We start from the raw sequence: 27,846 nt of genomic DNA on the forward strand, positions 1-27,846 counted from the left end.
AAGAAAATACTTACCTCAGTGCTTGGTACATAAGAATTACCCACAAAAAATATTTCTCCCATTTAGAAAGTTCAGCCCCAACTCTACCACGTTTAGGGAACATAAAATGGATCAGAATGGGTGACTTGCCCGTCCCTTTGTTATACAGAGGAAAAGAATGTTTGAGGAATATATACACAGTATAGCTCTCCAAGGATGAGTGGGAGCTATATACATAAAACTCTAACCAGCAAGGAGATGCTGGGAATACTGGTAGGGGGATATTTCGGTGAAAGCACCTGGGGCTACAGCAGCAGCCAGGAAAGGCATGCTGCACCCTGACAAACAACCCATAGAGGCCATCAGCCCATAGAGGCCATCGATCCGAGACCTGGAACACTGGGAAAGCTCTCGAAAGAGAACAAGAAGCTGAGAGGAGTTCTACAGGAAAAGACAGAAGCTTAGATAAAGGCCTGAGGGCAAAACCAATGAGCTGTACATGGTTTATCACAGTTACAGTAAGGAGTACCTAACGAAGTGTCCAGAGATGCTAGACAGGCACGGCCAGATTCTGTGGGGCCTTATACACAATACTATGAAATTTAAATCTTATCTTAAACAATGTAAATATTCCTTTTATATAGATGGTAAAGAGAAGCCACTGATGCTCTCAGAGAAGACGGCCAGGTCAGATTTTAGAAAGGCTATACCAGACACAGCTGATACTTGGTTAATGTCTGTGATGAAGATGGAGAACAGTAGCCTAGGAGTATGTTGGGGATACTCACTGCAATAAAGGCTACAGGGCCAGGCATAGATTACAAAGGAAACTAGAAAATGGATCATTGCAGGCAGAGACATCTTTTTCTAAGGGCTGCAATGATTTCCCTGTACTTAAACCTGGTAAGTAGGGGTAGTAACTTTGGACCAAAGAGTGAAGTCAGGGCTGGAGACTTACAGCAGCCATCAGCTCAACAGTATGTTGTGGGTGTAGCTGCTGACAGAATCCCCAGATGTCCCAATATCTTAAATACTGTTTGAAGAGGCTTATGAACGAGGAAGTAGCTAACCAGTCTTCTTGTGTTAGGACCAGATGTGTGGTCTCAGCAAGCTAACCACATCGTTTACAGCATTCCCAATTTTTCCATGGAGATTGCATCACCTGCTTTGCCTGCCCAGGGAGATTTGTGGGAATTAAATGAACTATGCAGATGGCAAATCTTGTCATGAGGGCCTTCATGGTCAGCTATGAGAATACTGCAAAACTGGGGTGGGGACCTCCAAACTTTGTACATGAAAGCTTGCTGGAAAACGGGTAGTTAGTGCTCCACTGTTTATAATGAGAAACGAGGCATCTCGTTATCCAACAGATAAACAACAGGGAGAACATCTCTAAGATACTAGTATATTGGTAGAAGAATAGCTTTGTCTTTACTGTATTTGGTACAAGGCTTATTTTGGGTCTCTGTAGCCTTCTTTCTAGGCACCAGCTGTACCATGCCATGAGCAATTTATCTCCATGTCACATTGATGGCTGCTGCCATTAATTACAGCATTCCCTTGGTGATGAGAATCTGGAGCTCAGCAATGAGAATATATGATACGTGCTTGTGACCTAATTAGTCTCACACCATTGGTTTCCTCTCTCTCTTTCCCACTAAGCACCAGTGAGCTGTTTTAAAGTGGCTGCCCAGTTGTCTTGGAAAGATGCATGGTGGCAGATGTTCTTAACCCCACGTGTGCGTTTTCCCCTTTCTCTATTCACGTTTTCTGTATGAATAGCAGGTTGTACTGTTTCTGCTTTTCTGATCTAGAGAGAAGAGCCCACTTCAGACTCCACCAGCTTTCCTTTCACGAGCTTAGTCACAGTGTAGGTGGATATTCTGACCCTGCCTCTCACTCCCTGCTTCCCCAGAGCAGCTGGCTGGCAGATGTTTCCTCTTTCTTGTTCAAACCCAGTTCTCGGACTTTCTGGTCTGTTAACGAATTCATTTCTTCCAACCAGCAATGTCTGTACTCTCTACTCCACAGGGACAGAGTTGTCATCCCTCATGTCTCTCCTGTATTCTACTCCACAGGGACAGAATTGTTATCCCTCATGTCTGTCCTGTACTCTCTACTCCACAGGGACAGAGCTGTCATCCCTCATGTCTGCCCTCTTTCTAATAATTCTGGCAAATGAAGAAAACTAACAAGAAAAAGACACTGCATGCAGTCTATCTAAGCAGTCAGTGGCCTTTAGCAGTATCCCTCTCTAAGAAGTGCCTTTGAAGCTAAGCTGCCATTATTGGAGATAATAACAGTTTGTTCTTAAACCAAAAAGAAAGGTTACTAGCTGACTCTTCTTTGAACCAGTATTTTAAACCTTTAAGCAAAGACAAGTCAGCCAGGGACTGGCTCTTAACTCTGGACGCTCATGATGAACGGCCAAGCCATCTTACCCTGTCAAAGGAAGAGTATAAATAAATCAGACTACCTTCTATGGATATCATCCCAATATACTCTTTCTACTCACTCTAAATATGGAAGCTCTCTTTCATATTAATATATTTTGCAGTTACCACTGTTAAATTTTCTACTCAAAACTTACAGTTTACCAGGCAGTTGTCCTTAGATTAGAAAACAGTTACTGCCATTGCCTTCCTGAGAGACCACAAGTCCTGCACACACTTTTTTCTTCACAACCACAGAGCAAATTGCAGATTCTAAGTCCAACAGAACCGATCTGTGCAGGTGAGGTGTTTTGTGAATGCTCATTAGCACCCAGGAAGGTACTGTTTAGAGCTTAGATGTAAGACATGGGCTGGAAACCCTGGCTCTGCCACTGGATAACAACATGACAGCTGTGGGTCTTCCTCGGCTGTGGAATGGACATCATAAGGCATACACAAGAAGGTTTGTGATAAATGTCTAGCAGAAACTGGCACATAATAGCATGATTTACAAATCATCATCGTTATGATTGTCCCACAGCTACATGCTTTAGAGTCCCTGTGAAACATAAGAATAAGAACACACAATTCACCCTTGGGCTAGCTAGAGGTGAGTTTTCTGCAGTTGTCCAATCTGCAGAAGTGTTAACGAAGCCTGACTCACTGTCACACAGAGCTTGCAGAGGGAATTTCCTCAGACCTGTCCACTTCCATGTGCTTTCGCTAAGGCTCACTCAAGTGGGAGGGGTCTCTGCGATTATCTTATTTACTTTAGACACTGAAGAAATAATGTTCAAAATCTTTACATATTTTAACATCTAAGATACCTTGTGAGGCGGTATGTCATTTAAGGACAAAAGATATATATTTTTATACAGTCTTTGTTGATACTTTAAAAAGCCATCATTATGGGAGAAGAATGTTGTCTCAGGGGAGAAAGTCAGGTGAGTACTGAAGTATCATTGCACCCAGCCCTTACAGTGTGGATCTGGGAGACACAGCCTTCTGCCCCAGGAAGACATCAGACTGCCCTTGCACACGGCACTGCCTCACTAGTGCATCCTAATGCACTGACAACAGCACACAAAATCGCTTCCTTTTCTACCAGACTGAACATCACATTTTGTTGTTCATTGCAAAAAAAAAAAAAAAAAAATCCTGTTAAACACGGAAACAAGTGAGCAACTTGTTCTGTGTGCTTACTGGCTCCCTTTTGGGGCAAGGGAGAGAAGTGGTCCTTGAATTAATTTTGGCCTAAGCAAGTGGGACTCTGTCCTTCAAATAAGGAATAAGCTGAGAAGCACAGAAGCGTTTATTAAAGTGAGAGTAGAAGTAGGTTTGCAGAGTTCTAAAGTTCTCATTCCAGGTTTCCTTATGTGGCACTTTGTGTCAAGAACATTGCTAGACAAATACTGTTTTCCTAAATGTGATTAGTATTTTGTTACATCTGTCTTCCCCAAATGCCAGTTTACTTTTACGATGCCCCCTGAATACCCCATGGCACTCCTACCTTTAAAACCCAGCTCAACTGAAACCTCCCAAGGGAGGCCCCACTCACACCTCACACACTCTCATGCCACAGTTGCCTCATGGAAGGCACTAATCTTGGTGACAAGTGTTACAGGGGGCAGACCCTACGACAGCCAATACCACCCACCATCAGCTTCTGGAAGCATGTGGACAGCTCCAACACCTAAACATACTCAGAACACAGAACAGAACCCGGCAAGGACCATGCCAGACTTACAGACTAGCATGCTGAGTGACACACTATACACACAGGGAACCACCAATCACTTAGTGATGCCTAAGTACTTTTACAAAACCAAAACTGTAAAGACAACAACAGAGCATAAATTACTGTCCTAAATTCAAGATAAGGATTGTGTTTACTTCTAGGAAGAAGCTAGGAGCCCTGTATGTACTTGGGCCTAAAGGCACTTCCTTATTAGGAAGGGCTAGGACTTTTACAGGGAAAGGCAACTGTGGTTGTTTTAATTCTAAATCAAAACTATTCAACTATTCAAGTGGCTTTGTGACCCTAATAAAATGATGAGACAACCATATTGAACCACTTATCTTCAGAGAGATATATTTCAAGGAATTGAAATTTCACAGCTAATGTAATAACCCAACACTCTCGAGTTTCTAATGATAAACTCAAATTGCTGCAGAAAATAGTTGCTTAAGTTTCAGTTCAGGGCCACTGAGAGGTTTAAAAAAACGATTCATACAGCCAAAATGCAATAAAGGCATCTCCAATCAGTCATGGCCATATGTTTAAGCGTGAAACAATATGGCTTACATGAAGAGCAGATCAAGTCATGACCATCGATTTAATTTAGACCATTTGTTTAATTTAGAATAGGTCTACCCAGCTAAAGAGTAACAGGACTCTTACCTGTGTGCCTCCTACCACACGATGAGTCTATAGCATTGCTTTGCATTGAACAGGCATGAATAGCAGCTGTTATTGGACCATTGTGATCCAATGCTGCAAAGAGCAGCAGCCATTGCTAGATCTGCACCTTTTCTCCTCAACTGTACCAACAACACAGGCCAGTCAGTGTCTGCATTCACCTGTTTTCTCTCAGTAGAGCCACAGTCGAATCTACAATCATCTTCTTGCAGTTATCTTGGTATGCAGTATGATTAAGCTGTTTTACTACCTTTCAACATAACCTGTTACACAATGTCAACAAGCCTCCTGAACTGAAATGAACCCATCTTGAATAGTCCTCCAAAGTGAACATCAAGACAAGACAATAGTCAGGTGGTAGGACATGCCTTTAGTCCAAGCACTCAGGAGGCAGAGGCAGGTGGATCTCTGTGAGTTCAAGGGTAGCCTGTTCTACAGAGCTAGTTCTATGACAGTCAGGTCTATACACAGAAACCCTGTCTTGAAAAACAAAAACAAAACAAAACAAAGCATTAAAGGCAAACATGAGCACAACTTAAAAGATTATTGTTTGTTTAGAGCTTCTTGGACAGGGGCCCTTAGGGCCTTCATCTTCAGCCAGGAGGCAGAGCTGAGCTCCAGCCCTCTGTGCACCTTCCCTGCCAGAGGAGAGCTTGCCTACAGAGAGTGCTCTGACCACTGGGACTCAGGAGAGAGTTGGACTCCCAGGAGTGCTGACAGAGGCTAACAGAATCACAGGAGGAACAAGCTCCAGTCAGATACAGGCTAGAACATCTAACACCAGAGATTACCAGATGGCAAAAGGCAAACTTAAGAATATTACTAACAGAAATCAAGACCACTTGGCATCATCGGAACCCAGTACTCCCACCACAGCAAGTCCTGGATACCCAACACACCTGAAAAGAAAGATTCAGATTTAAAATCATATTTCGTGATGCTGGTAGAGGATTTTAAAAAGGGTATTGATAACTCACTTAAAGAAATAAAGGAGAACACTGCTAAACAGGTAGAAGTCCTTAAAAAGGAAGTACAAAAATCCCTTAAAGAACTACAGGAAAACACAACCAAACAGGTGATATAATTGAACAAATCCATCCAAGATCTAAAAATGGAAGTAGAAACAATAAAGAAAATCTAAAGTGAGACAACTCTGAAGATAGAAATCCTAGAAAAGAAATCAGGAACCATAGATGCAAGCATTAGCAAAAGAATACAAGAGATGGAAGAGAGAATCTCAGGTACAGAAGATTCCATAGAGAACATGGACACAACAATCAAAGAAAATGCAAATGCATAAAGATCCTAACCCAAAACATCCAGGAAATCAAGGACACAAGTAGAAGAACAAACCTAAGAATAATAGGTATAGATGAGAATGAAGATTTTCAACTTAAAGGGCCAGTAAATATCTTCAACAAAATTATAGAGGAAAATTTCCCCAACCTAAAGAAAGAGATGCCCATGAACATACAAGAAGCCTACAGAACTCCAAATAGACTGGACCAGAAAAGAAATTCCTCCCAACACATAATAATCAGAACAACAAATGCACTAAATAAAGATAGAATATTAAAAGCAGTAAGGGAAAAAGGTCAAGTAACATATAAAGGAAGACCTATCAGAATTACACCAGACTTCTGACCAGAGACTATGAAAGCCAGATAATCCTGGACAGATGTCATACAGACCCTAATAGAACACAAATGCCACTCCAGACTATTATACCCAGCAAAACTCTCAATTACTATAGATGGAGAAACCAAAGTATTCCATGACAAAACCAAATTCACATAACATCTTTCCATGAATCCAGCCCTTCAGAGAATAATAAAGGGAAAACTCCAACACAAGAAGGGAAACTATGCCCTAGGATAAGCAAAAATGTAATCGTTCAACAAACCTAAAAGAAAATAGCCACATGAACAGAATCCTAACTCTAACAACAAAAACAACAGGAAGCAACAATTACTTTTCCTTAATACAAAGAACTCAAGAAGCTGGACTACAGGAAATCAAATAACCCTATTAAAAATGGGGTACAGAGCTAAACAAAGAATTCTCAACTGAGGAATACCAAAGGGCTGAGAAGCACCTGAAAAAAATGTCCAACATCCTTAATTATCAGGGAAATGTAACTCAAAACAACCCTGAGATTCCACATCACACCAGTCAGAATGGCTAAGATCAAAAATTCAGGTGACAGCAGATGCTGGTGAGGATGTGGAGAAAGGGACACTCCTCCATTGTTGGTGGGATTGCAAACTTGTACAACCACTCTGGAAATCAGTCTAGCAGTTCCTCAGAAAATTGGATATAGTACTACCAGAAGATCCAGCAATACCTCTCCTGGGCATATACCCAGAAGATGCTGCAATTTGTAATAAGGACACATACTCCACTGTGTTCATAGCAGCCTTATTTATAATAGCCAGAAGCTAGAAAGAACCCAGATGTCCCTCAACAGAATAACGGATACAGAAAATGTTGTACATTTATACAATGGAGTACTACTTAGCTATTAAAATCAATGGATTTATGAAATTCGTAGGCAAATGGATGCATCTGGAGGGTATCATCCTGAGTGAGGTAACCCAATCACAAAAGAATACACATGATATACACTCACTGATAAGGGAATATTAGAACAGAAAGTTAAAATACCCAAGATACAATTTTCAAAACACAAACTCAAGAAGAAGGAAGACCAAAGTTTGGATACTTTGTTCCTTCTTAGAATTGGGAACAAAACACCCATGGAAGGAGTTACAGAGACAAAGTTTGGAGCTGAGATGGAAGGAAGGACCATCTAGAGACCACCCAACCTGGGGATCCATCCCATAATTAGCCACCAAACGCAGACACTATTGCATATGCCAGCAAGATTTTGCTGACAGGACCCTGATATAGCTATCTCTTGTGAGGCTATGAAGGTGCCTGGCAAATACAGAAGTGGATGCCCACAGTCATCTATAAGATGGAACACAGGGCCCCCAATGAAGGAACTAGAGAATGTACCCTAGGAGCTAAAAAGATCTGCAACCCTATAGGAGGAACAACAATATGAACTAATCAGTACCCCCCCCCCCCAGAGCTCGTGTCTTTAGCTGCATATATAGCAGAAGATGGCTTAGACAGCCATCATTGGAAAGAAAGGCCCCTTGGTCTTGAAAAGATTAGATTCCCCAGTACAGGGGAATGCCAGGGCCAGGAAGCGGGAGTGGGTGGGTTTGGGAGCAAAGGGGGGGGGGGCGGGGAGGGTATAGGGGACTTCCTGGATAGAATTTGAAATGTAAATGAAGAAAATATCTAATAAAAAACACGAATGACAGTCATTCACTGTTTTATCTAACAGCTCTTATTCATGCCTGTTCAATGCAAAGTAATGCTATAAACTCATCATATGGTAGGAGGCACAAAGGTAGAGGCCCTAGTCTTCTCTAGCAGAGCAGGCCAATTCTAAATTAAACACAAACATTCAAGAATTCATAATTGTAAGTGCTATGAAACAAGCTGGAAAACAGCCAGGGTGTGATATGGGGTACACAAGCTGCCTCCCCACCCCCATAAACTATGGCCACCTAGGTTGGGCTATGGTGGTGGATGCTGAGAACAGCAAACACATGGGCTGGTGTTAGCCTGAGCAGGTGGAACAGTAGGGACAGAAATGTTAAATAGCAAAGACCAGAAGCAAGCCAGAGCCAGACTGTGGGGGTCGCAGATACCTCCCATGTTAGGTTTCCTCACAGGGATGGAAAGCCACTGGGATTAAAGCAAGAGAAAGGTATGTTTTTATAAGATAATTCTGGCTTGGTACCAATGAAGAACTCTGTCATACAGACAGTAAGAAAGGATCATGTGGTGATTGATAGCTGGGGTGGCCAGTCATGGGTGACCTGCTACAACCGGACATCATTAAATAATGGGGTAGACCAGAGAGTCTAAGTCCATATCCACACCCAAGAGAGAAGGAAGAGAGGGGGACTGTGATTAGAACTTCCATTCTGCTGTAAACTAGTCTTAGGAAAGATAAGCAACCCAAACTGAGGAAGAGTAGTTCTGAAACCATCTGTACCTTAAGAACCCTAAGAGATGCATGTTTTCTTGTTCAGTTTCCATCCTACCACTCCCAAGTTAAAATTACAAGGACAGTCTCAAACAGTGTCTTAGGGAAGGTTTTAAGAACACAAATGTTTCCACAATTATAGCTACTGAGCTGTTGGTTCCTGAGGATAATACTGAGCCCTAAAAGTCAGCTACTGCTAGCTAATGTCAAGAGAGGAAAGATCTGTTTAATCAATGAGGATTTTCCAGTCTGTAAGAAGCTAGTTTGTACATTAACTTGTGATAAACCCGGAATCAATCTGGTCAATACAGTGTCTTTTTAAGAATCTTCTGGGGGAAGAGAGCAGAGAGAGGGCTCAGTTGTTACGTGCATTGGCTGCTCTTCCAGAGGACATGCGTTCAATTCCTAGCATTGACACGGTAGCTCACAAGCAGATATATCTCCAGCTCTAGGGAGTCCAACAGCCTCTTCTGGTCCACATGGACACTGCATACATGTGGCCCAGGACATAAATGTAGTCAAAACACCCATACACACATAAAAATAATAAAATCTCAAAGACATTTAAAAAAAACTCCTGGGTTTGCTCTCTGAGATTACTACAAGTACTTCAGAATAACAAATTCTATATTGCTTTTAAGATTTAAAAAATTGCCGGGTGTGGTGGCACACGCCTTTAATCCCAGCACTTGGGAGGCAGAGGCAGGCAGATTTCTGAGTTCGAGGCCAGCCTGGTCTACAGAGTGAGTTCCAGGACAGCCAGGACTACACAGAGAAACCCTGTCTCGAAACGCCCTCCCCCCCCCCCAAAAAAAAGATGTAAAAAATTTTCTTACTGAATTTTATGGCCATTCTTTTGTGCCTGAACTAGGAAATTTTAACACTGCTTTGGTGATCTTATCATAAATGAAGAAAAACTTATTAGCATACCAATGTATTATGTGTATCCATACCTCTATTTTAATTCTCTTTGGAGATAATTCATCTCTTTCACCACATTTTAACCTAAAAGGAAGGGAAAAAGAAAAAGCTTGAAAAGATAGCAAATCTTATTACTGAATGATTTCAGTCTCTAACATTCCCTCAGAATATGTGATTCTGAAACCATAACATGAAAAATGACTTAAGTAACCACTTACATAATGTGCGGTTATTTCCAAGGTAATGTTAAGGGATATGCACATACCATTACGTGCTGCAGGAAGCCTCCGACCTGAGAACTTGACCAGTAGAAAGTGCTACTTTACAACAATCTAACAACAACACAAAGTATCAAGGAATTGCTCCTTAAAACTCAGCAGGAACCATTTAAAACATAATGATAAAAATGGTCATTTGAAATGAATGCATAAGACTGTATGAAATAAGACCATTGTGCCTGTCTCTCAAAACCACAGACATTCTTACCTGACTTGGAAGTCTCCCTTCTGGGAACTATCTCAGAGTTACTAGCATTCCTATGATATGGCACACAGTGCTAGGATATCCCATTCTTTGAGGCACCACCTTGATATGTATATATAGTTATATATATTCATTCTTTCCCACTAAACTCTGACAAGTCAATCTAATTATAAAAACACTAAAATATAAACTGTGTATCTTGGAATAGACAAAATGCAATTTTATTTATTTATTTTTTCCAAGAATGTGTTTTGTTTAATGCAATGAATTTAAAATAATATTTCTACATATGGTCAATATACAATTATATAGGCTTTAATTTTTTCTCAAACCCTACTTTTAGTAGGGGATCTTAAATGCTTTAACCTCCCTTCTAGCCCACCATAAGTAGTGGAAAACAAACGTTATTAGGATACGGGGGAAGTGGACTGTTTAAAAACTGTTCTTTGGAGCAACTCCAGTCTGTGTTGTTAGGAAGGCAGCAGTTCAGCTCATAGAAATCGGCAGCAGCAGCTCGATCCACTCAAACACTTCACGACTAGACCAGCAGTCCAGTTATTGTGGTATTATTTCCAATAACTGAAGAATGCACTCAAGAATCCATAACTAACAAAGGAGGCATTTTTCTCCCAGCCATCGCCAAGTCTGGCTGTTAATAGGTGTATCATTGTGTCTGAAGGGCTGTGAGACCAAGTCATTATGCCCAGGTCTATGTCATAGAATGCCTACACCATGGCAAGAACTCTACAGTCCTGGAGACTGTAACTTTCAATGGAGGAAGTATAGGAGAATTAAACAAAAAACAGAAATTGCTGTTAAGATCAGAAGTTCCAGTGGGCTGCTGTGGACAAATTGCATATAGTTTAATTACTTTGAAGCCCTGAGAAAGGTTTTGGGATGTCTTCAGCAAGAACACATAATAAATGTTTGAGCAGGTAGACTTAGCAACTGAATTCAACATCACATAGTGCATCATCTATTCAAATAGCAAATGGTATCTTTTTTTTAATGTTTTTAAGTTCAAGTTTAAGATAATTTAATTAAAGAGATGTCTTTGAAACAATGTTTTGAAAGATCTATATGAGTCATAATGTTACTTTCTCAGAAACATTCATAGTCTACAAGCAATGTTTCAAACTGCCTCTATCCACTGTGCAAATGCCCGGCTGGCTCCGACCTTACCTGGTGGTCCTGTAAGTGTACTTGTAGGTAACTTCTCGAGAAACCTGCCTGGCCAGGGCAAAAAGCTCATCTCTTCTTGTCAGCAGGGCATTGTCCTTCACACACAGCTGAGCGGCTGCCTCATTAACAGTGAGCTCAACATACAAAAGAAAAGTTTCGGAAGTATAAGGATCTAGTCTTCATCAGATCACAGAAAAGCTCACATCATTACAGGAAGAAATAATGCATGAACCCCCCCCCCATCCTGTGTCAGCCTTCGGAAGGGAGCTGACTTTCAGTTTTCTAGCGCCCAAACAACCTGAAAAACATTATACTTTTACTACCTGTATTATTGATTCTTTATTTTTGACTAGGTAGGGGACTTTATGAATGATAAATATTCTGCATCTCATTTTTCTTATGAAAAAAAAAAACCAAAATTGATTTTTGGAATGGTAACAATCTTTCTTTAGCTAACCCTGAATACATACAACCTGACAGCATTTCTCATGTGCACTGACACAAAAGTTACTAACGCAACACTAATCAGATCACTTAAACAACAAAGTTGTGACAAGTCAGACTGGCACTGGAAAAGCGACGTCTTAAGACTTTTTATATTTGCTTGATTCAATACTTGTTAGAATATTGTCAATATTGCTGCTGGTTGATCAGACACCTATACTAAAACTTAAAATAGGAAGTATTATGGCAAACATAAAAATTCTAACTTGTTAACATGCCAGTATGTTCCCCATAACTGGGTCAAACAGATGCAGGGGACTGTTGACAGATAAGCTACATTTCTTTTATAAAGTAAGAACTGTCCTCGGTCAGTGTGGGTAATGGCAGGAAGAAGGGCTTGGTGTTAGCAGACCTGGGACTAACTCTGTTCAACCGCTCATGGCTATGTGACACTGGACACACAGAGATGCCTCTCTCTAAGCCTCGTTATGTGTACTACCCCAAAAGCTGTCAGAGAAAGAAATGGAGCTGTACCTGGCATGAAGCGGCTGTTGGTGTTTAGCTCTGGTTTTATTTTATTAAAAAAGTTCAGTCATTCACCTTTTCTCTCTACCCAGGCACCTCACCTTTACTGCTACTTCTTATTTCTCTACACTGAGAGCTGTCAGTCCCTTTGCTCATCTATATAATTCTGTATCTTTTATTTTTACCATGTTTTATGACAGAAACTTAGCTTATTTATAACAGCACCTGATATAGAGTCAATGCACAATGTATACTGTTGGCTGGTAATTTAAAAATCCTTTATAATATTGGTTTTGTCATATATGTAAAATGTTATTTCAGTTAAGAGCAATATATAATTTAAGCCAACCTCACCCCAGTTCAAGTACTACAAGCAGAAAAGAAAAGAATATTTATAAATGCACATCTTTGTCTGCATGTCTAATCATGTGGTACAAGCTCCAACAAATGGACTGTTAGAGAACACACTCCATTTTAATAATATTTTTTAAAGATTAATTTTTATTTATACTTGTCTCTATTGATATATGTCACATATGTGCAGATACCTGAGAGGTCAGAAGAGGGTATAAGGTCCCCTAAAGTTGTCTTCACAGGCAGTTGAGTGCTGCCTGACATGGGTGCTAGGGACTAAACTCTACAAGAGTAGCAAGACACTTTGAACGCCAAGCCACATGGCCAGCACTTACCAACATTTTATGTCCTACCACAATTTCCCTTTAGATAAAGTACTCCAGATCTTACCACAAACACACATGGGAAGACCATTCCCAGAATCCTTTTCAATGTTGCTTTCTATCAAGTAGATGGCTTTGATTTCATTTTCATTTATTTGATCAGAGAATAAAGTGTACGGTGATGGTTTAATCTCAATTGTCAATGAGATGAGATCTGGGAAACAGACCTTGGGGCATCCCTGTAAGGAATTATCTCTAGGAAATAGGCCTCTGGTTATGCCTGTAAGGAATTATCTTGACTAGGCTAGTTGGGGTTGGAAGGCACATTCAACTGTGGGTGGTACCATTCCCTGCGATGAGATTGAGGATGCACAAAAAGGAGACAGTGAACTGCCCCTAAGCATTCATTGTTCTGCTCTACCTGATTGTAAGCACAACTACCTTGTAATTCATTTAGAAATCATTAGAAAAAAATAGCAGGGGTAGTGGAGATTCACTCACATTTAGAAGCAAAATAAAACAAAATGCTAAATAACTCATGAGTTATTAATCATAAAATAAAAAATAAAATATCAAAACTTTAAGAATAATAATGAATCCATGCACAGTGGAAAAAAACTCAAGAGCTACAACTGCTTAAGTCAGAAATATAAGACTAATGGAATATTAATGAACCCAACACCAAATTTAATTTAGAAAAAAACGCAGACACAACACTGCAGCTTAAAGGCAACCACAGACACAACACTGTAGCTTAAAGGCAACCACTGACACTACATACAAAAGCATGGCTGTCTCAATAGTTGATTCACAAAAAACAGGTGGCAGTTCTAGTGGTTTGAATAGGAACAGCCACCAAAGACAAAGCTGGTTCGAATGCTTGGCCCATAGGGAGTGACACTATTAGGAGGTGTGACCTTATTGGAGTAGCTGTGACCCTTTTGGATCAAGTGTGTCACTGTGGGCTTGAGCTTTGAGGTCTCATATGCTCAACGTAGGCCTAGTGTGGCACATAATCCCCTTTTGTTCCTGCAGACCAGGAGGTAGAATTCTGGGCTCCTCCCAGAACCATGTCTGCCTGGATGCTGCCATGCTTCTCGCCATGATAATGGGCATCAGGAAACTTTACATAAGCCAGCCCCAATTAAATGTCCTTTATAAGAGTTGCTGTTGTCATAATGTCTCTTTGCAGCAATAGAAACTCTAGGACAGAAAGCCAGACAGGCCAATTGACCCTTGTTTGTGGTTCTCAGAGAAAAATGGTTGACAAATTTCTGAGCAACCATAATGGGGGGAGGGGGGGAGGGGAGGGCAGGGTGAAAGACCAAATAGATGAGGTTAGGTCACAAAAACTATAAATAACTTTGTGCTAGTGTTTGAAGATGAATGAAATCAATGTGTTTAGAAAAATGTAAACTTGCTAAGTGATTCAAGAAAAAAGTCCTACAATGTATTTCTTAAAGTCATCGTAGGAAAACCTAATACCTCTTTTCAAGTGTTAGGTGATGAGAACTGTCAGACTGAGAGCACAGAATAAAAGCATCATCATCTATGCAGATGTGTTCTCATGTGAGTGTCCCAGATGCACTCCCTTCTCTCAAAATTGGAACTTCTGGAATCCTCTGAAATGTCTCAACTTTGACCTCTCACTTCTGCACACCCAGCTGACCTCTCACCCTGCTGATCTCCTACTTCTGTAGCTGGCAGGTGACCTCCCACCCAGCTGACCTCTCACCTCTGTGCTGGCAGCTGACCTGTCACATTTGTCATCACTGTTTCATGGGCCTGAGGTTTTATCTTGTTAACTTCTTTTTTTTTTCCTTTAATTGGATATTTTATTTATTTATACTTCAAATGTTATCCCCTTTCCTGATTGCCCCCTCAGAAACCTCCCATTCCATTCCCCCTCCTCCTGCTTCTATGAGGGTGTGCCCACACCCACCCACCCACTCCCACCTCCCCTACACTGGGGTATCTAACCTTCACAGGACCAAGGGCCTCTTTTCCCATTCCCATTCCCACTGACAATGCCATCCTCTGCTATATATGCAGCTGGAGCCATGGTTTGGTTGGTGATTTAGACCCTGGGAGCTCTAGTTGGTTGATATTGTTCTTCCTATGGGGTTGCAAACCCCTTCAGTTCCTTCAGTTCTTTCTCTAAATCCTCCACTGGGAACCCTGTGATCAGTTCAATAGTTGACTGCGAGCATCTGCCTCTGTATTTGTCAGGCTCTGGCAGAGCCTCTCAGGATTCAGCTATATAAGTCTCCTGTCAGCATGCACTTCTTGGCATCCACAATAGTGTCTGGGTTTGGTGACTGTATATGGGATGGGTCCCCAGGTGGGGCAGTCTCTGGATGGCCTTTCCTTCAGTCTCTGCTCCATACTTGTTTCCGTATTTGCTCCCATGAGTATTTTATTACCCCTTCTAAGAAGGACCAAAGTATTCACACTTTGGTCTTCCTTCTTCTTGAGCTTTATGTAGTCTGTGAATTATATCTTGGGTATTCTGAGCTTCTGGGCTAACATCCACTTATCTGTGAGTGCATACCATGGGTGTTCTTGTGTGATTGGGTTACCTCACTAGGATGATGCTTCGGTGGAATTATCATTTACTTGCTGACTACTCTCCTTTCCTTTTTCATCATAAAGCTTTAGAGTCCTTTAAGCAAAAGCAGAAGATGCTATCTGCAACCAATACCACGCACTGCAAACTCCCAAGGTACTTATGTTTCTGCACACTCTCTGCTACACTGCTGTTCACTCTACTTCTCATCATCCATTGACTCGCCATCCAGAGCACACTGCCTGCCTACTTTACCATCTCCGGTCTCCAACTGTACCTCTGGATACCTGAAATAATCTACCTGCTGAAATTCCTAGTACCACATCTGCAGCTGTCCCTTGTCCCTCAGTGCCGGCCCCATGCCAAGAGTATGTATGGTTCTAAGCTTTGTCATTGCACAGGAGTATGTATGTATGTGTATATCAATTACCTATTCCTAATTTTAAAAGCAAAAGTATAGGACAACGTTCTATTGTATAATTCTTTACCATACAGGATACAATGCTTTTAGAGACAAATACAAAAGTGTTAATAAGAAAAAATAATCCTACAGTCTTGGCTAGAGTTAATTTTTTTCCCAGGTGTCAGAGGTGCTGGTAACCACTAGGAACCACAGACAGCATTTAGCTTTGAAAGATTTAAATAAAAGCATCCAGGATTTTATAAAGAAAATTCTCTGAACAGTTAGATGGAGCCAAGGAAGTTACATATTCCCTTATTTGGAAACTGAAAATAAACTGGTAACTTTTTTTTTTAATCTTATATATTTAGAAATACTAAAATGTCTTTCTCTGACTTATGTAGTTAATATTTTCATGATTCCTGAAAGGGCATGACAGCACTACTTTTTATTCTCAGATAATTTCAGACTTCCAGTGTTCTCCGAGGTCTGCGAGAGGCTGGGAGCTGAAGAGAAATGCATTCTACAGCCTGTACCTTCATCCACATTATTGGATTACATTCACCCGCTGGAACCACAGTGAACAAGAGCTGTCCAAGATGAAGCCCAGAAGCAAGGCAACTTTCCCAAAGCCCCACCCCACCTCTTGACAGCCAGCACTCATTTTGAGCACACCCTTATTCAGAGATACTTACACACCATCAGAACCTACTTAGCTAATGAAGCAGAGGGCCCTGTAGTGAAAACAGAGCATACAAAAAAGAATTCTTCTAGGGGCTGGTGAGATGGCTCAGAGGTTAAGAGCACTGGCTGCTCTTCCAGAGGTACTGAGTTCAATTCATTGCACCCACAAGGTAGCTCACAACCATCTGTGATGAGATCTGATGCCCTCTTCTGGCCTGCAGGCATATATGCAGGAAGAACACTATACATAGAAGTAAATAAATGAATGTTTAAAGAGAATCATAATGCTTTTGAGTTGTTTAATATAAGGAAGGATTTGTTCATAGTGAAAATGATTTATAAAAATTACTTTTATTTGATAAAAGTATGGGTTTTCCACTTAGTTTTGTGTTTCACCTGAAAAACTTTAAAAGTCACCTAAAAATAGGTTAGGGCATGAGACTAAAATCCCTAACACATGTTACCCTTTCCTACCAATTACAGATTTCCAGTTGGATACCTTTATTGTTTACAGGTAACAAAAAAGCATAAAAGAGCATGGGAATCCCACATGGTCCCTGTGAAACACTTGCAATCACTGTGCAAGCTAACTTCAAAAGAGTCCAAGTCACAGACTTGATGTGATTTCAGTCATTCTTTTATTTTTTTTAATTTTTAAAAAAAATTTAGTTGACTGTGAGATGGCTTAGCAGCAGGTAAATGTGTTTGTCACCAAGCCTGAAGACCTGAGCTCAATCCCTGGCAGCCTCATGGTGGAAGGAGGGTACAAACTCCTGAAAACTGTCTTCTGACCCCTGTAATCATGAACTTCAGCCTTCATAGCCAAAACCATTTATTTTAAAAGACCAGATGGTAAAATTGCTGAAAACAAGATTAACATACAAAATTCAGCCAGTGATTCATTAAAAATGTAGTGAGAGCAAAACTCATTTACATCAACCTGTACATCTTAGAGCAAGGAAAAACTATCTATATGTAATATAGAGTTTCAACATATAAGAATTTGGCCAAATAAGAAATATGCAAAATACATGGACCTAAAAGAAATATAAAATTAATCACCTATGTAATTAGGTAACTAAAAGAAATATAAAATTAATTACTAATGTAATTAATAGGAAATCTAATAGGAAAAAACATATACTGTACTAACCTATAGGTTCCATTACTATAAATATGACATCTCTTACCAAGTTAACTTACACATAAAACATTTCTAGTCAAAATAACACTTCTTTTAGAAACTTGATAAATGTACCAAGAATTTTATTTGGAAGAAAAATGTATAAGATTAACAAAACCATAAAAAGAAAACCAAAACAAAGAAAACCAGAAAAGCAAGAATAATAAAGAAATATGTGTTTTTCTGTGCAACAGACTGCACTGTACTGTAAAGGAACTCAGTTGAATTGAGTCTATCCGAGTGAGGGATATAAAGGTCAACTGAACCTTGCAGGATCAGATGAACAGATAAGACTGAGTAAAACCAAACTCACATGTGATAAACCAGTCAACTGTCAAAGGAAGGACGACTACGGGGGAAACAGTATTCTATAAGACAAAGGGCTTGCGTCCATAAAATAGAAGGAGTTCTTGTTTTACTTGTTTTTGGTTTTTGTTTTGTTGTTGCTTTGTTTTCTTTGGTTTGAGACAGAAAGGGTCTGACTATCAAACTCACAGAGATCTGCCTGCCTCTGCCTCCTGAGTGCTGGGATTATGCCCAGAACCAGTCAATTTTTCAAAAGACAACTGAACTACTAAAATAGTTCTATGGACAAAAAACCTGATCATGTGTTATAGGAAAAGAAACTCATCCTCACAAGGAAAAGCAAACCTGAGTCTCAGTTTCCATCCACTGAGACTGGTAGAGATTAAAGTGTAAAATGCATTACTAGCAAGTGTGGATAAACAGACATTTGCATAGCAATGATGGGGGCATGGTTCTAGCTTTTTAGAATTCGAGTTGGAAGCAATTAGCAGTGGACTGAAATATTACATCTGCATAGTCCTTGATCCCATAATTTACATGTTGGCATATATTCTGCAGAAGAATATGCACAAGACTATAAAAGGGTATGTATGATTGGGGCTGGCTCAATAGTTAGAAGAGCATAGTGTTCTTGCAGAGGACCCTTGTTCGATCTTCCCGCTGCCTAGAACCCCAGCTCCATGAGGTCTGACACCTGTGCCCTCTACAGGTACGAACATACCTACACAGTAGAGCCACAGACGTAATTATAAAACAACAAAAAATGTTAAGGGTGTTATAATATTCACACACTAGTGCACAAGCTTTTTAAACTGGGAACAATCTAAACAGCATTGGAAAGAGTTATGATGAATAACGGCCCATAAGGCCGTGCACAGATGAACCAGGCAGCTCCCTGGGGCAGCATGGCGTTTCACCACCAACAAAGGGATCTGGAGAACAGTTTGTGAAACATGAACTCAGGTTTGTCCATGTAAAGATAAGTCTGTGAAAGTTTACAAGTCAGTAATTTACATCTTTTTATGTCAGAATACCTTCACAGTGAATATATATTCCTTTCCATATTAAAGCACAAGACTGGGGAGAGAAACATTATGTTGAATGAAATACTATAGTCAACCTAATATTTTTTCTGAAGGTTTTCTCCTTTCTTCTAAAGGGTATGTGGTTATTTTAAAAATCTCATTATGAAAGTCTTTTTCACTTCTGAAAATGAATCAGTTTCTACGCACTCACTGGACACATTAGACTCTAGGAAGAAAAAAAAAAGACATTATCCAGCAAAGGACAGACCAGGATGCAATACATTACAACAAAGTGTTCTAGAGCTACTGAGGCAGGAGGAGATACATGATGAAAAGGGAAAAAGGAGATAGATGTGACGTCCTACTTTGAGGAAAAGATCACAGCAAAGACAAGCTTCTATCTGCATTGAATAATCAGGACAGGTGCCACACAGACAAACAAGAAAAAACAAGAAAGCGCAAAGATGTATGCACATACTCAAATGATGTGTGCTTGGGGTGGGGTGGGGCGTGAGTGAGTGAGTGAGTGTGTGTGTGTGTGTATATGTATGTTCACGAGTGTGTGCGCTTAAGCAGAACACTCTGGATAAAGTGCTGTGGAGATGAAACAATGAGCCCTTTGTATGCTAATCATTTAGCTAAAACAAGAGTCAAAGCTACACTCTCAATTCCAACCTTCATCTAACACAACTTTGTTATTCACACTAGCTGGAAATTGCCTTATGTTCTGGTCATTTTATGGTTTGCTTTTTTTCTTTTTTTTAAATAAAGGTTAATAAGAAAGTTTTTAAAATGAAGATCCACTCTTAAAATCCGTTTATTTCTTAACTAAGAAACAAATCACATTGCAAACACAAAAGGTATGCTTCACTGCTTGAATTCTGGCCTGTTTCTAAAACCTACCTTATACTGTAGTTTTAAAACTCAAATGTGTTTGAGTTCAACAGAAGGCAGCCCTAGGGCAATAAACAGCCTCTGCTCAGAACAGAGCTGTTACACTTCAGCATTCTCAGGGCTGCTCTAGTAGTGTTCCTCCCTGAAACTCATTAACCAGCACCCTGCAGTGGACAGCAGCAAACACAAGTATGCACTCCAACACCACACACACACACACACACACACACACACCACAAACACTATCTCCCACCCTGACCACACCCCCCTATACACACACACACACACACACACACACACACACACACACACACACAGGGACACATACACCAGGCTCCTTACTTACCTCATGCAATGTAAGGTGTTTGCCATCCTTTCTTTTGGAGTCAAATCGCCCATAGATGGCGCTGTACTTTCTAATCTCCTCCTCTTTGTGTGGGTCTTCGTCACTCATCTCAAATATGTGACCGATCATTTTGGCCAACTTCTTATTGTTCTTCAGCAGCTCCTTCACTTCACTCAAGTCACTTTTGGGCAGTGTGGGGGCCATCCGCTCCACACACTCGGCCACAGAGAGTGCAGCTGCAGCATCCAGGGCTTCGCTGCTTTCCTTTGGAGAGGCCGGGGAGCCCAGGTCTGCTGGGGAGAGACTATGCTCGCTTTCAGTGGCATGATGTCCTTGCCAGAGTCTGGAATCGCTGACACTCTGCAGTGCTAAACTTCCCACTTCTGACTTGCCCTGACCCAAGCTCTGCACACAGGTGGTGGCGGCACATTTAGGGATTTTTAAATGTGGCTCTCGGGAGCTGCTACTCCTTTCATAACTATTGCAGGATATCCCCAGCCATGTTGGCGATCCCTCTGGTAATTTATAGATGGGTATGCTACTGACAGGAAGTGAAGTCAATGGCTGATTGAAAAGGCCAGGATTTGTAACCCAGTCTCTCAAAGCCTTCTGAAGCCTTCTAACGTGAAGGGGCTTGCTTGCCATGCCCACAAGTGCCATTATTTCCAAAAATTCCTCTTCTCCAGCTTCACACAGTTGCTGGACATCATCACCACCTTGTTGGATAAAGGCATCAAAGTAAGAAAGCAGGTTGGCTTTTTGCAATATTCTATACAGCTGCAGCTCCCCCAGGGTCCTAGGTAAGGCTGTGGCCATTACTGTGGATGGGCTTAACCTACAAAAAGAAGGAAAGACTCATCACATGTTCTTCAACCTTTTTAAATGGCTTGCAACATTGTATTATTTTGATAGCAACATCTCATTATTTAGAAAGCAACATGGGCAAAACAAGACACAAAGTATCTGCAAAGCAACTGGTAGTTCAAGATGCACCCCCCAACACACATACTTTATCCAGCTCTATTCTTCATAACTCAGAAAATCGGTTGCTAAACTGACCTACATTTTCAAAGGAAAACAGCTATTAAACACAAACTAGGAACTCAGACCAACGCTCAAAAAGGGTTTATCCCATATTTTCATCTTTGCATTTTCTTCCCTTCAGGGTATGGACATGATGGCGAAGATGAATTTTTATTCACCAGCAGGAAGTTAAGACACATCACCATTCACTGAACTGTTATTTTGTAACAGGCAACATAATGAATACTACTAGTATGCCTAATCTTCCTGTAAACCCTCCAAGACAGAGTTATTTATAAATCTAGCCAGTGAAAGATTCCAATGTAAACTGAAGATAAGAAAACAGGTGTTCTACTAGAGCTGGGTGGGTAAAGGAATGAGGGAGAAACGGTGATCATTTAGGCATGTAGGATACAGAAGAGGCAGGGTTATCACTTATCAACACTCCCATGAGCTCAGAAATGAGTGCTGGCCAAGAACTTCCATTAAGCAAAGCAACCTTGTAAGCAATGCACCCATGGATTAAAATGAGACAACCACAGAAGCGCAACACATGAACACCATGGAGGCAAACGGAAGACCAACTCTGCTGGCCTGGAGGAAGCTGAGTGGAGACAACAGAAGCAGAGATACTAGGAGTACACTGGAAAACAGAAAGTTACCGTGCCTGGACTTGTTTTGAAAGCCACCAACTAGAATGCTACAAAAATCACAATCTCGGCCACTCCACTACAGAGTCTATCACTCTAAGCACTAATGTAGTCCTATCTCCCAAGACCTTTCAATTATCCACATTTTGATCAACTACCAACCTTCTCCAACTTCCAATAGAGGCAATGGCTCTCTGTTTACATGGACTAGCACAGGCATAGATTAAAATATATATAGAGAGAGTGCCCAATTGCTTCTGCTAACACCTGGGGAAAAACCACCTGGTGTGCCTTTGAAAACCACTTTCCTGAGACCCTCAGTTCCTGTGTGAGATTTTTGATTTGGCAAATGAGGCAAACTGTACAAGAAGATTCTCACTCTATACATCGAGGCAACAAAACCTGCATGCTCTGTGAGCGTCTCAAGACTTCGGGTCTACTGACACAGTCGCTCCATCTCAGTCCCCTGAGTAAAAGCCATCTAAATCGCCTCAGTGAGGACGACCTAGGTTGTATCTATCACCTAACCGGACTAGGCCCCAAAACATAGCCTTGAGAAGTAGACCAAGTTTAACTGTATATTAAAGACCATCAGAAGGACTTCTGAAGTGTCTAGATAGAAGCAAAGAAGCTTACTTTCTCATCATTCGCCTGGGTAGCTGCTCTATGTACTTTTCACACTAGAACAGAAAAAAATCCACACACATAAAAGCATGTATATACACAGTCCTTTCCATAAGAGGACCGTGGTTTTATAAAGTTTACTGAGTGATAAACTAATTTACCATATTTGTTTCCCTGATTATGGAATATAGGAAACAGTTCAAGACTTAGATTAACAGAATCTTTCAGTCATTTTATATCAATGGGTGAAAAAAGAGGGAGTATTTACTAGACAAATAAAAAATATAAAAAAATCTTAGGACCCCAAAGACTCAAACTTAGATTGTAGTTTTCTAGGGTAAGGCAATGGGCTTAGAAAACAGCAGTTTCCAAGTCTTCTCCTTTCTCATATGCGTTACCAAGCCTCCTAGTTCTTGACAGAGACCTCGTGGACTGGTAAGGAAGCTAACAATGTAAAGGATGAAGGGAACAACAGTACATTTCCAAAGTCAGAATAGCACACGAAAGACAGACGCGCTAAGGAATCCCAAGAGCCTTTCTCAAGATTGACCCTCACAGCTGGGCAAGGAGGTTTCTCCCCAAGCTTCCCCCTAGAAGACTGTGTGAACTTCCTTCAAATCCTGCTAGGATATTTTTAATACCCACCACTTCATCCCTTAACTTGATTTGACTTAAAACTTCTGAGATTTTCTGTTTCACAAAAATCTGAAACTATTCATGCTTCAATATGAGGGTTAAATTAGCCGGAAACAGCCTCTACCTGTATCTCTCTGAATTGGGAACCAAAGGGCCCTAATACACCATTGTACGCCAGGAATTGACGATACAATAAATCCACTCAGCTAAAAGGTACTGCACCCGGCTGTTCCGAGACACCTAGGAGCAGCGCCTCCTCTCTGGCCTTTTCATAAAACCCATGATTTAAAAGAAACCATTGACTCATTCACTTGTGCTGCTTCCTAAAGATAACAAAGCATACAACCCCTACCAACTTAGTCAGTGAGAAGGACCACAGCCCTAAAAAGACGAATTTTGAAAGCAGAAAGAAATTCATTCAGAATTTGTTTTCGACTGCTGGTTGCTAACTAGATGGTAACCCTGAGTTTCTAAACCTTACCGGTTTCTCCCCGTGGGCCCACATAGTGCCGCTCACCTGCCTAGCTCAGCCTGTGCCATGTGAAGCTGAGCAGAAAAAGTCACTGCTCAAGGCTTACTTTGCTAGGGAATAGAATTTTCTGGGTGTGGGGCTGAAGATTCAGGGTAAGACAGAGAGAGGCCTTTCGTGGTCTCCAAGAAAAAGAGGAGCTTTTCCATCAAGCCTGCTGTGTCAGGACCCACTGCGATATCCAAAATCTCCAGGGACTACTAGGTTTTCACCAGTCTCTCTGTCACTCCCTCAAGTGTTTCCATTCGACTCTGCTAATGGCACACTGATTTCCCTTCCCTGCCTTCCCCTACCATATTCTAAGTTCAGGCACTCTTTGAACATGTCGTTGGAGCACAGGACACACAGCACCTGTGGTACTTTGAAGACTTGATCGATATTTTTATTTTGTAATTGTCCATGCTGAGTTCATGATGCTTCACATAAATATGCAAAACAAAATGGAAGCGGTGTATTTAGAGCCATTTTAGAAATTCTGTCCCAATCTTAAGTCAAAAGGTATTTCATAGATTTGTGTGTTTATGAAACTTGTCAGCAAGTCAAACAGCAATTTTTAAACTCAAACATCCTAACATAATACAATTCACGGATATGCTAATTAGATACTAGCCCGATACAAAATACTGCCTTTGTTTTCTGCAATTAAACTATTAGTTTCTATAAAAAGCAGAAAACTCCAATTGTACAGTAAAAGCAACGCAATTCATAAGCTACCCATAGTCCAGAATGTGAGTCAACAGGCTTCTAGTTGCATTTGGGGTTACCCTGCAGTGAGACTGCGCGGAGGAAGGGGCGCATGTTGTGTGTTCAGAACCAAGGCCTCAATAAAGATGCAGGAGGCAACATAGGCCGCCCTGTCAGAAACACCTCTGCCTCTTTACACAGTTAACTCTAAATCTTTACTTATTTGGTTCTTGTGAGTCCAGAAAGCTTTTACTATTGCTGAAACCTTCACCATCCCACATGGGGTCAAAAACCATGCTTGGAGAACCTATGGTTTGTCTAAATTGATCAGGGACCACGGACAGAAACTCATGCTTCACTGAAGAAAAGTATCTTAAACATCGAAAAATTTAAATATTATGAAAAAATTGCAAAATATAAAATAAATAAAAAAGGAAAGGAAACGTTGAGCCTTATGTACCGAGCAAATGCCAGGTCTAGCAAACAGTGCTAGTCCTAGGTTACTAGATTTAAAACAACAACAACAAAAAACATCCCCCAAAAAAGTAAAATATAAAAACAAATTAATGTTTTATAGACCCTGGGAAAAGAATTTTCTGCAAAGTACAAAAATTTAAAGCATTCCTTTCTTTAATTTTGTAATTCTTTACTGTGGAATAGCTTGGGATGTCAGCTCTGTTTTTAGGAGCAAGGAATGTAATTTGGATTATAAAATTCTTGCTTTAATAAAAATTCCTTAAATAGTAAAACAAACAAACAATCAAAGAACCCATGGCATCGGGGGCTGGAGAGATGGCTCAGTGGTTAAGAGCACTGGCTGTTCTTCCAGAGGACCCGTGTTCATTTCCAGCACCCACAGGGCAGCTCACAACTGTCTATAACTTCAGTTCCATGGGATCTGACACCCTTCCACAGACATGAGGGCAGAACAGCAATGCGCATAAAAATAAATAAATTTAAAAAAAAAAAGAGAGAAAAGAAAAAGAACCCGTGGCTTAGTGGGATAATTCATGAGCAGATTACTACAAAATTATGAGTCACTACAAAGAGATCTCAAAGTAAAATTGGGCTTTTCACTACAAATGAAAGTAAATGAACACTTCCCTGATTTCAGGAGGTACAAACTAATTTAAAATGTAACTAAATTTGTTACTTTGAGAATGTCCAGTGTTTTCTCAATGAACAATGCTAAAAGTAAAATAACCCTGAGTGTTTGCAGGATTTTATTTTAAAAGTACTTCCCATACCTGAGAGTGATGAGCCTGAACTGGCGTGAAATTTGGCATCCCACCTGAAGACTGACAAATCCATGCCTGGAGTGCCCAGAATGGAGGGCGTGGCCTCATCTGCTTCCTCATTTCTGGATTCCCAAGTGGGTTCTCTGCAGCCCCTCAGCCCATTGTACTACTTTCCCTGTTTCCCAGATTAATAAGAATGTTTTACTTTTTGTTTGCCCCACTTCTGCATGTCCCTGGGCCATATCATCAGCGTCAGCCTGTTTCTTTCTGTTCCCAAAGCACTCAATCCTGGCTTCCATTGCTTTTTGCTCCCACTTCAATGAGGTATGGCTGTTCCCTCCTCTCTTCAAGTTTACCACAGCTTAACATGAGCACTCTAAACTACAAATATAGATATCTCCCTCCCCCACCCTGCAAGCTACCTTTCAACCTTTCTCTCAGGGCCCTGTCCTGGGCATTGCTCCATAGCCTTTCCCATGAAACCTTTCACACTCAGCCGGGTTATAGATTTTTCTCTTGGTTTTCAGTCTGCCCACAGTAATGTTTTCCTTTCTTTCCATCCAACATCCCCCACCCCAGGTTTTTTGTTTTGTTTTGTTTATTTACTTATTCCAGTATTCCAAGTCCTGAGCCAGCTCTGAGGACCAGGAGGAAAGACTGTCCTTCATGAAGATCAGTTAAGCAGAAGCACATGTTTAAGTACTGTGATAAATAGGATGCCGAGTGCTTCACAAAAGGAGCTACAGAACAAAAGGCTTAACCTGGCTGTGAAGACAAGGTGCTTGTTTGGTTATAGGCACCCTAAGGATAGGAATTAGATCTCATTAATCTTTTATTCACCTTCAGTCTCAGCTAAGTGTTCTGTGTTGAATACTATTTCTACAAGGATGGCTATATAATGAAACCCAATATTTGAGTCAGAATCTTTTCCTATTTCAGGGGTACCCTCTCAGTAACTTGGTATCCCCAAAACTGCCAATCAGACAGTAGCACATTCCCTTGCATCCTGCTACTTGACCTACTATCCTTTTCTTTCTCTCATCCTTCCGTGGGAGACTATGCTGCAGGCTCTCACAGCAGCGCAATCTACCTAAGAGAGCAAAGAATGAAAGCCAAGTGCAGGAGTTATACATGGTCAGAACTGTAATTGTATGTTCATTGTATAGGAACCCAACCCCCCAAGTCAGCATTTAAAAAAAAAAAAAATGAAAAGTTTGGCCATGAGAGATCCTGAGTCATTTTTGTCTTGTGTTCCTAAAAGTCCAATGCAGTGTTTTTCAAATAAATAGCAAGCATCTTATAAATAGATTTGTGTCTATTCTTAAATATTTTCCTGCAATACTGAAAGAATGACTGCCACATACACAGTTAGCACCTCTGAATATATATTTAATATACTCTCAAAAGGTACAGAACAGTCCAGAAGACTTTTCAGGGACTAGCAAGAAACCAAGAGCAGCATCTCCCCTGAGGCCTGAGCTTTCACTCTGGGAGCTTTTGAGTTAATAGCAACCTCTTAGAAAAAGCACTGTGTAAAACTCACTGAAGAGCTCATGCATCATTTACAGATGAAGGGGAATTAATTCCACCAGAGGGTTTTTCTCTTAACAGCTAAGTGATGTCTGCTGCCCCCGCAAGTAAATGTTTAAATATGAAGAGGACATTGGCCTTAGAGTCTCTCAAGTACCAGCAAGTTTCAGAGTGTAGCTTGGAAGCAGAGAGGCTTGGGAGAAAGAAGGGAGCAGTAACCACAGCAAAGGACGAGTCTAGAGGGGGACCCTATAGGACATGCAGACTTCTCACTTCCAGTACTAGAATCCAGAACTCAAAGCTAGAAAATGTTTCTATGTGGTTCCATTGCATTTCATGGGTTAGGTAAGACTACAGCATTCCCTGGATACTCATCCACTTCTAAAAAGACAGACATCCT

General features: G+C 40.8%; 1 protein-coding gene across 4 annotated transcripts in view; it reads right to left on the minus strand.

Moving 5' to 3' along the window:
- Nab1 (Ngfi-A binding protein 1) overlaps positions 1–27,846 on the minus strand; it is a 44,864-nt gene that overhangs the window by 13,540 nt on the left and 3,478 nt on the right. For all 4 annotated transcript variants that reach the window (NM_008667.3, XM_006495771.3, XM_006495770.3 and 1 more), the window contains exons 2-4: positions 20,533–21,367; positions 11,483–11,616; positions 9,850–9,901 (exon numbers count right to left, since the gene is read on the minus strand). In NM_008667.3, coding sequence (NP_032693.2) covers positions 9,850–9,901; positions 11,483–11,616; positions 20,533–21,348 — 1,002 coding nt within the window. In that variant the 5' untranslated portion in view covers positions 21,349–21,367. The remainder of the gene's footprint in view (positions 1–9,849; positions 9,902–11,482; positions 11,617–20,532; positions 21,368–27,846) is intronic.

This window comes from Mus musculus, chromosome 1, assembly GCF_000001635.26.
Source record: "Mus musculus strain C57BL/6J chromosome 1, GRCm38.p6 C57BL/6J".
Taxonomy (NCBI): Eukaryota; Metazoa; Chordata; class Mammalia; order Rodentia; family Muridae; genus Mus; species Mus musculus.